Below are 14072 nucleotides of genomic sequence, written 5' to 3'. Positions count from 1 at the left end.
CTGAAATCCTCCCCGTTGGACTGCCAAGCGGGCAGGGTCCCTGGGTGCAGCCACAGGGGCCTATTCCTGTTCTCTGCCAATGACCCATGTGACCTTGGGCAGGCCACTAACTGACACCTCCGGAGGCTCCACTGTGAGATGAGAGGTCCCTGCACCGAGGGGCCTCAGAGGACGAAGGGCCTGAGGAAAAGGCAGCGCAGTCCATCCCCATCGGTGATCCCAGCTCGGATTTCGGCCGGCATGCAGGCAGACTTGGGAGCAGGAGGCAGCCGTGGGGCCCTTCCTTCCTCACCCTTCCTGTCCTCAGATTTAGAGGCAGGGCCACCAAGGAACCAGTGATGCCCCAGGTGGGGATATACAGGCACACTGACACTGGAGGGAGGGCCTGGCCTCACCGGGCGCCCCACATCCAGCCCTGAGGTGGCCTCTGGGTCCTCGCAGCCCCTCTCCCTCCACCTCCCCAGGCCTCAGGGCACCCACGCCTGGACGCCCGACCCGGCCCCATTCTCCTCTGTGTGGAAGCCTCTAGACACACCTTCCCCTGTGACTTCACACCGTTCCTAGAGCCAGATGCCCCCACTCTGTTCCAGTGCCCTCTCCTCCAGGCCACCCTGGCCACCTCTCCTGGGCCCCATGGCCTGTGTCTCCCACCTTGAAGAGCCTGTCTCAGACCCCAGTGCCTGCCCCCACGTCCATGCAGCCACGAACCCAGGTCACCTTGTCCACCAAAGCCACCCTGGCCTTTCCAGGCCTCCCAGCAGGACAGGAAGGCCTGGCACTGCTGCCGCACTGCCACGTCCCAGGGGTGACAGCCTGCCAGCCCCGGCCACCATGGAGCACAGCCCCCACTGCTCTGTGGCCTGGATTTCTGCTGCACCTCTCAGCCCCGACTCTCTGGACCTGCCCCTCGGTCACCGCTCCCGAGACCCTCTTCCTCTGGCTTGTAGGCTGCTGCCCCAGGAACAGCCTCCCCAGTCCTGGCTCAGAGAATCTCCCACACCCAGTTGGGGCAGTTCTTCCCCTGCCCCAACAAGCCCATGCTCCAGACGCAGTAAGGAGCCAGGCATCCTGCAAACCCAGACGCTGACCAGCACACCTCCCGTGAAATGCCAGCTCACCTTGTCTCACGGGGCCCCTGCCAGGGCCTCCCCCAATGTCCTGCAGGTGGCTGCTGGCCTGCAGTCCACCTCCCACGCCATCTGGGGGCACAGGGCCATTGGCCGGGCTGCCCGGCACGCTCATGTGGGTGGGGATGGGCTCAAAGGTGGGGTCCAGCTCCAAGATCAGCCTGTTCAGCTGCTCGATGGACTGGTCGATGTCCAGGGTTGGGGAGCCCGGGGAGGGGTCTGCGCTCAGCTCCGGGACGGCGCCGTTCACGACACTAACGTCCGGAGCCCTGGGCTTGAAGGCCGCTCTGCCGGGAGGGGGTCTCTGCGTGTCGGTGGGATGTGGCCCGGGGCCCACGCCCCTCTGGATGGCCACTCGACTGCTGGCCCCCTGGGTCGGGGTGACCGGGACCCTGGGCTGGGTCTGTGCCGGGCTGCGGCCGCCGAGCCTGGCCTCCCCGTCGGGGGCGAAGCCATACTGGTGGGCGTCCACCATCTGCTGCTGGCGCACCCAGGTCTGCGTGGAGTAGCCGCTCTGCCCATAGGCCTGCATCAGGGCAGGCGCGTGGGGCTTCCTGAGCATGGGCTGCGGCGGCCTGGGCTTGCGGCCCCCGAAGGCCCACTCGCGCTCATACAGGGGGTCCCCGCCCAGGCCCAGGTCGGGGGCAGGGGCTCCGTGCTGGTCCTTGCCGGTGTTGCTGCCAAACCCGTCTGACAGGAGCGAGTTCTGGCAGCTCTGGTGGCAGGCGAAGGGTCCCAAGTGGGCGGACGCGTGGCCCTCTGAGGAGGACAGCGTCCCCGTGCTCTCCACGCTGCACAGGTCGTGGCCGGGCATCTCATCATCCAGAATGTCCATCTCCCAGTCCTTGGGGGCAGCATCCCCGTTCACGTGCACCTGGGCCGGCACCATGTGGTGGGTCCCACCGCACTTGCTGTGGCCATCGCTCATGTCCTGCAGAGGGCTTCCGGGGTCCTCAAGGCCAAAGCCGCTGAGCAGCTGGTCCAGCTCGGCCTTCTCCTGGGGGCTCAGGCCCCTCTTGGGTCCTGGGCCTGGGTGCTCCTCGGTCCTGTCGGTCCTCCCTGAGGCCATGGAGTGGCCGGAGTCACTGCTGATGGACAGGGTGTGGTCGCTGTGGTCCGGGCTGCTGGTGGCGGGGACAGCCGGGGGCCCACCAGGGACGCCGGGGTCCGAGCTGCTCTTCTTTCTCACCTTGGCGTAAAGGCTGCCATCGACGGGGCCCTGCATGTGCAGCACTGGTGGGGAGAAAACGAGGTGAGTCAGGGATGAAAGGCGCTCCAGGCTCTTGGAAGGGGTCTGCTCATCTGACTGAAGACGTAAATAATCTCACAGCAGACAATCCAGAACAGTCAGGCCCGGAGACTCCCCAAAGCTCTGCATACACCCCTGCGACGTGAACGCCAAGCAGTTAGCACACTCACACGTCTCAGCCCCAGACTCGTCTCCACCTTTTCATGCAAAGGGCACGGGGTCCCTTAGAGAGCTATGGGATTCTCCACCCGCGGCGTCACCCGACTGGAGGACTCACTATTAATGTCACCCCTCATCTGAATGCTGAGCTCAGCTCAGCTCACAAACCCCCTGGATTCAGGCATGGATGGCGTGTGTCAGACAAGAGGGAGCTCCTGCCAACTCTGCTGAGTGCCTCCCTGGGCACTGGGTACCAAAGTCCTAGCAAACAGAGCCTCTGAGTCGGGAGCTGCTGAAATCTAAAACGGAACTCAGTGGAAGGCCTCGGGCCTTCCTGTAAGTGCAGCATCTCTGGGCCCGGAAGGTGCCATGAACACAGGGCAGGGCCTGAGAACACTGGACCAGGTCTGGAACCACAGACCTCCACGCATCGGGATGGCCGGGAAAACAGAGTCCGGCCTCTGATGGGAAACTGCGCCGCTCAGTCAGCCACCCCCCAAGCCCCAAACTGCTGCCGAAGTCCCTGGTAACTGGGAGGGAGGGCGCCCCACAGGTAGGAGGCTTACCATCAGCACCTCCCCGCCACCCTCCTCTGTCCCCATTTCCCCAACCATGAAACTGCATTCCAAGCAAGGGCCTGAACCATGCCGTGTGGGCCCCGGGGGGCGCTGAGTCCCAGCGGCCACGGGGCCTGGAGCCACTTACTCTGCAGAGGCCCAGTGTGCTGGGTGTGCTGCACCGTCAGTGGCCCCAGCTTTTTTGAAGGCGCTGAGGTGACACTTGAGCACAGAGACCTGTGGGGTCTGCAGGGTGCGGGGCCAAGGGCAGGCACGACCCCGGGCTTCCTTCCCGTTTCAACTGCACCCCAGGGAAAGCAGGGTGAGAAGTGATGCGGACAGCGGACACTGGGGTCCCGGCTGGGGTGGAATCTCAGTGACTCAGCCTAAAGCCGTGCCTGGCGGGGAGAGCTGGGCAGAGAAATGGCGCACACAGCGCTGTCCATAAACCAGGCCATAGACGGGCACCTTGTGACGTGCGTGCCTCAGGGGAGCAGTTGGACTGAGCACTTGGAGCAAGCACCTGCCGGTGTCACCCCCACCACCGTGAAGGTGCCACGCGGACCTGCATGTGTGTTTCCAGGTCATCACTCAGGTCGCTGTTGGGTCATGCAGGAGGGCTGGAGCTGAAGATCAGACAGCCATCATTCACATCCTGGCTCGACCCCACCCCGCCCTGGGGCCACCACCCTGCGTCTGCTGAGCGTGGGCCCAGAGGTCACAGCTCGTGAACCAGTGTCCTTCTAGCCCTGAGGAAACACCAGATTAACCTGGCTTTGGAGAGGGACCTGCTAGGGTGGCCAGGAAATTGCAACCAGCGCGCAGCCAGGTCTCTCTCATCTCTTCTGCTGAGTGTGAGCGGGGACGACACTCCACTCCCTGAGAACCCCAGAACGGAGGGTCAGACCAGCGCCAGGCCTGGGAGGGCGGGCTGCCAGAGGACAGACCACCGGTCTCACAGCTGGATGGGCGACGGGTGGGGTCGGTGGGAGTCTGCGATTTCTAGAAACAGATGTCATAGCACAAAGGCTGGGCGTCTACTTCCCTCTCCCTGAATTGGAATGAAAATGGACTGTCACAATGAGTTAAGAAGAGAAAAAAAAGAAGCCAAGAATGAGCTGGGTGAAAATGCCTCTGATCTGAGTTAGGGCGGTGCCCACAAGTGCAGGGTCACCAGTCTGACTGGGGCCCCAGGGCAGCCCCAGGCCGAAGATGGCAGGCCCGGGATCGCCTGCAGGAGACAGAACAGGACAGTCCCTTGTCTGGGGAGCCACGAGGAATCTCATTCTTGATATTTGCATTAAGAGAAATCTTACAATAAGAGTGAACACAGGATAAAAACATGACGGCTGCCCGGAGTAAGCAGGGGGCTGAGCGTCCAGACCTGGATCTCCCTGGCCCGCACGGCCAGGCGGGCACAGGCTGCCATCCCCGGGAGCTCGGGACCCAGCCAGATGCCTCCACAGACTCTTCCCAACTTCCTACCATGCACACAGATCACTGCCCGCAGCAGAAAACGCCCAGTGAATGTCACATCTACAGCAAAGTGTGAACCAAATCAGGCAACCCTCGCAACAGGCCAGCCCAACCTTCCAAAGCTCTCTGTAGGAGCTCACAGGGCCCCGGGGGGGCTGTCGGGGCCTCGTCCATGCTTTGCGCCCCCAGGGAGGGGGAGTCGGACTGGGGGGTGCGAGGAGGAAAGGGCCTCCAGCACCCACCGCCCCCGCCCTGCATTCTTGGCCAAAGGAGTCCGACTGACTTTCCCGATGGACAAATGAGATGCCCGATTTCCCCGACAGCCTCGGGTGGGGGGGTCCTGTTCTGCCTTGGCTCTGCCTTCCTGGGCACAACATGAATGTTCAAGCCCCCAACTCTCCCGTTATGACAGAGAAAGATTATTTGTATCCTTCAGTGCAGTTACAAGAATGAGAGGACACGTACGATGTCCCCAGGTCCTGGGCCCACAGCCGTAACTACTAAAAGCTCCTCCCGGGGTGGACGAGGCCTGGCATGTCCCACCTGCTCTCACCGCCGCCTGGCCCACCCTGCTGCTCCCAGACCACAGCAGGCGCGCCTGCCCCAGGGCCTTTGCCCGAGCCGTGCCCTGCCTCCAGAGCGGTCTTGGCATGCTCCTGAGCCTCCTCGGGATGGGCTCTCCTGACGTTCCTTCCCGCCCACGGGGTGTTGGTCTGTGGCACACCCTGACGTGTGACATCCCACATATGTGTCCAACGTCACCCCCACAGGAGCGTGGGCTCCAGGAGCGAAGTCCCCTTTTCACTCCCCATGGTGTCCCCATCATTAGGGACCAGCCCTGTGCCCGGGGGCACTGAGTCACTGAGAGGCAGAACGTTCTAGCGTGTTCTCACGTGGCAAAGCCCCAGGAGCCACTATGGAAAGATGGGCAGCTGCCTCGGCGGGCAAAGGAAGCTAAAACCAGCCCACCCTTCCCGAAGGTCAACGCCCCCATGTCCCCTTCTCCCTGCCGCCCCTGGGCCTCCCCACCAGACATCAGAACAAGCTCTCCCCACGGCGGGTGGCACAGCCCCGCCAGCTGCATTTCCAGGGATGCCACCACTCCCCACCCTCCTGGCTGGTACTCAAATGCCCCGAACAAGACTGGAAAGGAGCTGAAGCCCCTCAACGCGAGGTTCCAAGATGTCGAAGGAAATGGATGCTGTGAATGTACGTGCCGTGTGAGCCCAGTGTGCCTGCCAAGCAGGCAGAGGGGCCAAGGGTCTGAGGGGCGTCGGGACACTCTGTGCAGCCCCCGGGGGTGTGATGGGGACCAGACAGGCCCAGGCACATGGCGGGCACCAGTGTGCAGGGGGCACGCCCATCCCACCCACACCCGTGTCCCCCAACTTGAGCATGGCCCACCCACCTGTAACCACACCTACAGGGCATGAGCTGTCCCACCCAGGCTGGGGTCCTGTCTTCTGAGACCCCCACGTGAGAACTGCAGGGTGAGAGCAACGAGGCCAGAATCACAACCAGGAGCACAACTTATTCGGGGAGCCTGGGGGGGTCTGGGGGGGTAACTGCAGAGCCGACTGCCAAGCCCTCCATGTGAAACGGGACAGGAGACCCACTCCTGCTATGCGAAGCCCCCCAGAACTCTGGTCAGTCATTAAGGGCACCCTGGTTTACCTGATGGTGGAGTGCCCCTTATACTGTGGCCCAGCTCAGGAAAATTGATGCAGAAGGTTAACTTTCAAACCCCGTTCTGGGGTCCCTGGCATGGCTGGGGCTGGGGTCCTGCCACCACCACCCGCCCCAGGGGCTTCCCTCAGGGAAAGGAGGCTCGGTGCTGCGAAGCTCTGCTCCAGCTCAGAACTCAGGGGGAGGTGGAAGCCATGGTGTGGGTGTGGGGCCAGGATGTGAATTCTGCAAAGTGGGTTTGTTCACTCCTGCCCCAGGCATCCTTTCGGACATTTGAACTAGTTGTTTGAACACCATGTGTCCAGCTCAGGGGCATGTGGGGTAGTCTGAATTGATCCCCATTCTGCAAATGAGGACCCAGGTCCCCAGTCAGGGAAGTGACACGCCCAAGACCCCAGCTTCTCCACTGCAGACACAGGACGGGAGCCTTTGCCCATCTCAGCTCGGGACGGACCCCTCCCTCCACATCCCCCCTGCCCACCGCCCCCACCACCAGAGCCCCAGCCCTTCCAGGGGAGGCCTGCGTGTTGTCTGGTAATGGTTTCCCTACAGCCAGAGCCCAGTGCACCATCAAACAGCGTGACAGCTCTGGCCACTTCTGCTGACGACCCACCAGGGAGGTTCTTGTCTGGAAAAGAACCAGTGGACGGTCCTGCCCCAGGAGGGGCTGCAGGACAGACTCCCACCCCCCACCCCGTGACTGCTGAAAGGGGGCGATCTCACCAGGAGGGAGAGGGACACCCAGAAAATACGGCAAAACTAAGCAAAGACAATGGGGAAGACAGGAAAAACAAAACAACGAAAATGAAAAAAAAAATCCTCATTCTAGCTGAACACAGACTGATAAATGTGCACCTGTGCTCACAGGTGTGCACCCACGGGTGTGCACCCACAGGTGTGCTCACAGGGGTGTGCTCACAGGTGTGATCACGGGTGTGCTCATTGGTGTGTGCTCACAGGTGTGTGCCCACAGGTGTGCTCATAGGTGTGCTCACGGCTGTGAGCCCACAGGTGTGTGAAGGGTTGCATCTCAGCTCCACCTCCTTGCATGCACCAGCCACTCAGCCACTAAAAAGGTGCAGAACTGACCTGGAATACGTTCAGCTGCTCAGGCCCCACTTCCCACAAAAAAATGGATGCAAAACCTGAGGGGTTCATTAAGCTCCCTGTAACCATCCTCTCTTCTACGTATCGAGTCTAAGAAGCTTATGTTGTACTTTTGTGACAGGTTCGCTTAAAAAGCAACTTTTCATTTCAAAAGCGCTCACCACAGCCTCCCTGCAATTCTTCAATGGAGGAAAACAGAAAAATCCTCTCCAGAAAGGTTTACCTGGCACTGGTCACGGCTGCTAGTTAGCTGGGAAAGGAGGCGGACGCGGAATATTCAGCAGAGTCCTGACTGTGTGCGAGCGGACCAGCCTGGGATCCGGGAAAGGAGGGCCAGGTGGAGGGGGGCAGGGATGCTTCCTGGCCTCTGGTGGGTCAGCGGAGGCAGAAAAGGGGAGCAGGACTGCAGGAAGGGGTGCATCCAGGTGAGGCAGCAGGAATCACTCCCATCATCAGAGGAAGAGGGACTGTGGGGAACACCCACTCCTGCGATGTGGCCAACGTCCTGGAGCCAGGCTCTGCTGAAGGATGTGCTAGGATCGCTCTGCTCCCGGGATGGCCTCACCCAACTCCTGAAGCCCTCTCATGAAGCAGGCACCCACAAACCCATTTCTCAGAGGAGAAAACAGAGTATTCCCTAGAATAAAGTCTCCTGAATAGATCACCTGGAATTCAAGCCTGCCTCCACCCCCTCCGCCGTCCACGCTTTCCTTTTTGAAGACGCTGGAATTCTAAACCTGACCAACTACTTCAGTGTGAAATTAACAGTTTAATTTTGGAAAGGAATTTGCCTGAATGTTTTCTTTGCAGCTCTCTCTCTCACACACACACTCCTCAGAAACCACTTAAGCACGCTGTGTTTTCCTCCCTAAATCCTGAGATGGTGCACGGCCCAGGGACAGCGGTCTGGGCGGTGAGGCTGCTGGGAGATGGTGGCAGGACTGTCCGCCTGCTGGGAGTCCGGGGCGGGCTGTGTGTTTCTGTCTTGACCATGAACGGCCTGCTCCCGGGTTCCCGCACACCGCGCCCACTGCGACTGGTGTGGGGGCCTGGTAACGGGAAGGCTCCCGGCCCGCCCTGACTCACCACAGCCGGGCTGTTTCTCTGGACACAGACTGCTGACCACTGTGCTCACTTCTGGTCCTACAACACCGCCTCCCGCTCGCCCCTGAAATAACTCATGGCCCGGGGCCACCCGGCTAAACCCAGGCAGCAGCAAGACATGCCCATATCGGACACCAGCCCCGCGGAGGGTCCTCCCAGGGAAAGAGTGCGAGATGAGGACACAGATGACACCACCACCTGCACCTGCCCCCAGAGCACTGAGTGGAAGCACCCACATTCCAAAGGCTTCTACTGCGGGCTCCAACCGTGGGCAGAGATGGGTGCCGGGAAGGCGGGAGGGGAGGCGGCAGACGGGCATCGGGGACTGTGTGGGCGACAGAAGCATTCTGTATCTTAGTTGTAGCGGGGGTTTCAGGAGAGGACGCTGAACTCCTGGAAGTGCACGGTAAACAGAGTGAACTTTGCTGTTTTTGAACCATGCCTCGACTTTAAAAAGGATGATGACTTCAAGACAGAAATGAAACTCACCGTGCCAATGGCCCACCCTGCCATGTCCCCCTCCCCACCATCCCTCCACCCTCCCCCTCCCTCCCAGGGCCTTCCTGCCTCCTCTTCCTGGACTCTGAGACAGTGCATGCCTCTCTTCCTCGGGGCAGCTTTGTGGTCCCTTTGTGCCCACCTTGTGGAACAGAGCTAGTTTTAACTTTCTCTTCAATGTGATTTATGGGCACATCTTCTGTCCCCTTCTAGACTTTCTGGCAGAGTCCCACCCAGGCGTGAGTCCCGATTAAAACTCCTCACAGCTGTGTGGCCTTGGGTGAGTTACTCAACCTCTCTGTGCTTCACTCTCCTAACTGGCAGAGCAGTTGCCTGGTGACGGGGTGTGTGACGAGGGCTGTCCTGGGGTGGCCGTGGTGATTTGGAGAGGCCAAGGCAAAGGGAATAGCAGGGGTGGGCACTGTGTGACCCCCTTCCTGTGTGTCCCCACACCTGCACTTGTGACCGGTTCCTGCCTGTGCTCCCGCTGGCCCAGAGCCCAGGAACGAAAATGCCTCATGGTGCCCAGGCAATGACTGTTCTTAACTCAGCCTCGTTAGCTGGGACGGATTATGGTGAGGAATTGCTTTTTCATGGAAATGTAAAGAAAAAATGGAATCTTTAAACCCTCTCGGAAAGTTCTCTATGTCACTGATTGTCTCTAGTGACCCAAACTGCCAGGTGTCAACTGTCCTGCACATCTGCACAGGGTGGCCCTCTGGCCCCAGACAGCCCCCTCCAGCTCTCACCAGCTGGGACACCGTTTGAGCCCCATAGTCTGCCGTCTCTGCTTCTTCAGGGACCGATGACCCTGAGCGAACCCCGGGCCTTTGCACTGCCTGCAGCTTCAACACTCACTGGCCCCTGCTGGACCCGGGGGATCATGGGGCCATGCCCCGGCCCACAGGGCTCAGGGGGAGGGTGTCAGCCACGCCTTCGCCCCCTCAGTGCACCTGGGAACCCTCAGCCTAGGGGTCAGAGACCGTTTCTCCCAGGCTTGCTGCTTTCAGTGACCAGCTGCAGGACCAGCGACAAACTGCCCACCTTTCAGTTCTGAGAACAGGCCCAGTGGCACTGGTCCAGCCCTGCAAGGTGCCCAGAAGCAGGCAGGCATCTCAGTGCCCGCAGTCTCATGCACCGAGGGGTCCCGGCCTCTGAGGCGTGGATGGGGTATCACCGACCGGGCAGCTGGAAGGGGTGTGGGCCCAGAGAGGAGGCTGTTCCAGGGGGTGAGTGGCCCTGCACGCCCTCTGACCAGGTGTGGAACTGCAGGTGGCTTTGGAAGTGTCCCGAGATGCCTCCTCCCTCGGGGGCCGAGGGGCTTGCCTCGCAACCACGGGAAACGCCTGGGCTTGGCCGGTGTCCCTCTTAGGGGAGACCCGTCATCTCACCAAGTCACTCACACTGAGATCTCTCTCTCATTTCTTCCACTTGGACATTTGCAAGTGTGGTGTTTGTAACCTCTTGGGAAACGAGGTTTGCTTTTATTTTTCTTGCAGCAGGAATCTGCCTCTGTGCTAATTACAGACTCCCCTGCACGTGGACTGAATCAGTTTCTATTCCCAAGAAAATCGAGACCTCTGAAGTGATGGCCATGCCAGGGCCTTTGAGCCTACGATCTTTAGTCCTGTTACAGCAGCAGAGACTGGGAGAGATGCAAAGTGCCTGCTCCTCGAAATTAGAGGCCAAACATGGTGCTGGATGGCCAGGAACCTCCAGACACCTCGACTCCCTTCCTCTGCTAGGGCCAAGTTCCAGAAACCACTCACTGCTCCTGACTGGCCAGCTCACACCCTGAGACCCCTGGCCTGCCAGGGGGTGGATGGAAAGTGCTCCCTCCCTTGTAAAAGTTTCCTAAAAACAAAGCAGGCTGGAAGTGCCTTGAGAAACCCAGACTAGAAAAACTAGGGCGAGAGTGGGGTTTTCCAGCCAGAAAGGGGGGTCGGCGCCACCAGCATCACAGATTCCTGGCACCCTGGCTGAGGACACGGGCTGGAGGGCCGCTGGGGTTCACGGCAGGGCTGGGGAAGGTGTGTCCCCATGCCAGTGACCACGCCCGGACAGCCCACACAAACAGAACGCTGGCAGGGCCGCTCCCATGGGCGCCTGTCCTGCCCACCCAACGCCCAAGCTCGGGTCTCCTGTCAACAGCACTCCTAACTGAGCAAACACACCGAGCCATGGCCGGCCGGGGACATGGGGGTGCCCGGGGCTGACTCAGCAGCCAGCTGGCCAGCCAGCCACGGAGCAGCCACAGGCTTCTGGCCATCACTGACCTCCAAGGGCAGAAGCAGTCCCGATGCCCCTGACCTGCAAACTGTCTTCCCCGAGGCCGCCTGACCTCCCCGCTGCCAGGTGAAAACTGCCCTCAGCTCACTGCATGTCATCAGATGCCCTCTGCCGTCCCGGGGCGCCGTCCTGCCCCTCTGGTCTCAAGGACACAGCCTAGCAGAAGTGTGTGGGCGCATGCACACACACACACACACGCATACACATGCACACAGGCTCCCTGCTTACCTTCCTTCCAACCAGCCTGGCAGCCCATTCAGCCCACAACAGCTCACCCCTCTCTTCCACGAAGGAAAGCCTTCCAGCCCAGAACACAGCATCCCCGGGGCGGGGGCGTGTCCCCCTCCCTCCCAGGGACCTTGCCTCCCTCTCTAGTCTGGGCAGAAGGAGGAAGATCCACTAAGTGACGGACTTTGGTTCCACCAAAAAAAGCCAGGGCAACATAAACAGGAGGGTGGGGCTCCCTGCAATCAGGTGGAGTGCAATCTGAACCCTGGAGGCAGAGGAGGAGGCGAGGCAAGGGCTTCCCTCCAGCGTGTCCCTCCCCGAGTGGAGAGGCTGACCGGAGGAGCCAGAGCCAGCCCATCGCTTGACCCGATGCAGTTCTAGCCTCACTTGGTTCTTCAGCACATGAGCCAGGGCATGCCCTGCCCCGGCACCTGCTGGGGCTGTGGTCTGTGCAGCTGAGGGGGCTCCGGCCAGCGGCTGACCAGGTGCTCCAAGTCTTTAAATGCACAGAACACACTGAGCAAACAGCAGAGCCCCCTCTGATGCCAGAACACGCCGGAACTTCACAGACGTTGGCACCTGTCAGGGCCATGGGGCACAGCCAGCATGTCAGCACGGCCCGCCCCCCGCCCCTGGAACGGCCATCCCGGCATGCGGCACATTTGCACAGTGGAGAAAGTGTCTTTTGCTGTGGGACACACTGCAATTCTTGGGCAGGGTCCACTCCGCCTGGTGTTGGGTGGAGGAGACTGAGCAGCCCGCCTCCCCTCCAGGGAACTGGCCCACTTCACAAATAACAGTGCCACTGCGAGTAAAGGAGGGTTGGACTGACCACATCCATTTTCCTCCAAAGAGCTCACGTAGGAAAAAACGAGATGGGGGAGGGGCTAGCTCAGCGGTGGAGCGTGTGCTTAGCGTGCACGAGGTCCTGGGTTCAATCCCCAGCACCTCCGTTAAAAAAAGACCCCTAATTACTTCTGCCTCCCAAAAAACAAAAAGAAAAAGAAACGAGATTAGAAACGGAACTCTGAACGATCAGGTTTGAGGACTGGGGTGCCAGAGCGGGTGGGGTCCCCCACCTCCTGCAAGACGGAGTCCTCAAAGCTGACCCTTCCATCCCAAGGCTGACAGCCGTGCGGAAAACACCAGCTAAGGCACCCATGATGAGGAAGGGACGAAATCGCGGCAGGCTGGTCTCTTCTCTCCACTTCCAGCTGTGTCAGAGGGAGCCTGTCCGCCTTGCAGCTCATCTCCCACTGCCTGGGGCTCGGGGCGCGCTTTCCTCCTGCGGCGGGGGCGTCACACACGTGCTGGGATGGCCTCCAGGAGTCTGTGGCAGGGGCGCCAGCGGGCCTCAGGTCTCGGCGGTGCCGCTGCAGACGGCCTCCGGGCACTCGCGCTGGGAACGCTGCCCTGTCCCCGGGTCCCAGTGGCGGGGCCTGACCATGCAGCCCACGCGGGCGGGCGGTGACAGCTGAGCTCCCCTGCAACGGTGGGGTCTGTGTGGCCAACGGGGGGCTCTGGGCGCCGTGCTCCGAAGGGCCTCCGGCCTCCCAATGCTGCACGGGGGGATTCTGTGCCCAGGCCTCCGCAGCTAACCCAGAGCAGACCTGGAGGTTCTCCCGCACGACCCTGCAGACGGGAGGCCTGCGGCAAGTGGCGAGCGATCCCCAGGGCGGGGCCCGAAAGCACAGAGAAGGCACCTAGAAAGCGCAACCTCATGAGGACGACGGGACAAGAGGTGGAAAGTTCACAACGTGGGAGGGAAGACCAGCAGTGGCGGGGGACAGCGTGGGGTCAACCCGTGCGCAGAGCATCCCGCGGCAGCAGTCACAACAGCCAGATGCGCGAACAACCCCCGCGCCCAGGCGCTGCTGTGCATGCGGACTCACGGTGGGCCTGACTCTGACCTCACAGGCCAGCCTGGGCAGCACCACCCCCACATGCGCAGCAGTGCGCTCACGGCCGAGAAGGTGCTGGTAACTTCACTGTGCAAGAGTTTTTTCCTTGCTGGATCAATCAGTCTTTTGTGGGACTGGATAACTTAACAATGGGCTAATTTACAGAGGTGGGGAGGGAGGCACAAGGTGGCGGCAGGGGACGTCTGCACACACCTGGTGGGGGGGCCTCACCTTTGCAGGCATTGTCCAGGTCCTCCTTTCCAAACACGAGGCCGTAGCCCTGGATGGTGCCCATGTGGAACTGCAGGTGGAAGACGACGTCGCCGGTGGCCAAGCGGTATCTCTTGTGGTAGCACTTCACCTGGAAACAAGGGCACGCTGTGGACACTGGACCACGGATGACAATGGACCATGGACGAGACTTGACCATGGATAACACCAGACCATGGACGACACCGGGACCACGGACAACAGCCAGATCACAGACAGCACTAGGACCACGAATGACACTGGACCACAGACACTGGACCATGGGTGACACTAGACCACAGGTGACACTCAAGGGGCGCACAGGCGGAGCACTGCAGGAGGGCCCAGGGAGCGACCCGCCCCCGAGTCGGGCTGCTGGCATCACTGCCCCAGGTGTGGGTCCCTCTGAAGGACGCCGAGCTGTCCCAGCAGGGCAGGAAGC

General features: G+C 61.1%; 1 protein-coding gene across 1 annotated transcript in view; it reads right to left on the bottom strand.

Annotated features, from left to right (window-relative positions):
* The window catches only part of LOC105088898 (tensin-3), an 82486-nt gene that overhangs the window by 43634 nt on the left and 24780 nt on the right, over positions 1 to 14072 (bottom strand). Inside the window, 5 exon segments of the mRNA XM_064483989.1 lie at positions 1119 to 2429; positions 6941 to 6957; positions 7096 to 7114; positions 8451 to 8486; positions 13583 to 13742. Of these exon segments, the coding sequence (XP_064340059.1) occupies positions 1119 to 2429; positions 6941 to 6957; positions 7096 to 7114; positions 8451 to 8486; positions 13583 to 13742 (1543 nt within the window).

Source organism: Camelus dromedarius, unplaced genomic scaffold (assembly GCF_036321535.1).
Source record: "Camelus dromedarius isolate mCamDro1 unplaced genomic scaffold, mCamDro1.pat HAP1_SCAFFOLD_198, whole genome shotgun sequence".
NCBI lineage: Eukaryota > Metazoa > Chordata > Mammalia > Artiodactyla > Camelidae > Camelus > Camelus dromedarius.
Note: the sequence above shows the minus strand (reverse complement) of the source record. Positions and strands in the feature narration are given on the sequence as shown.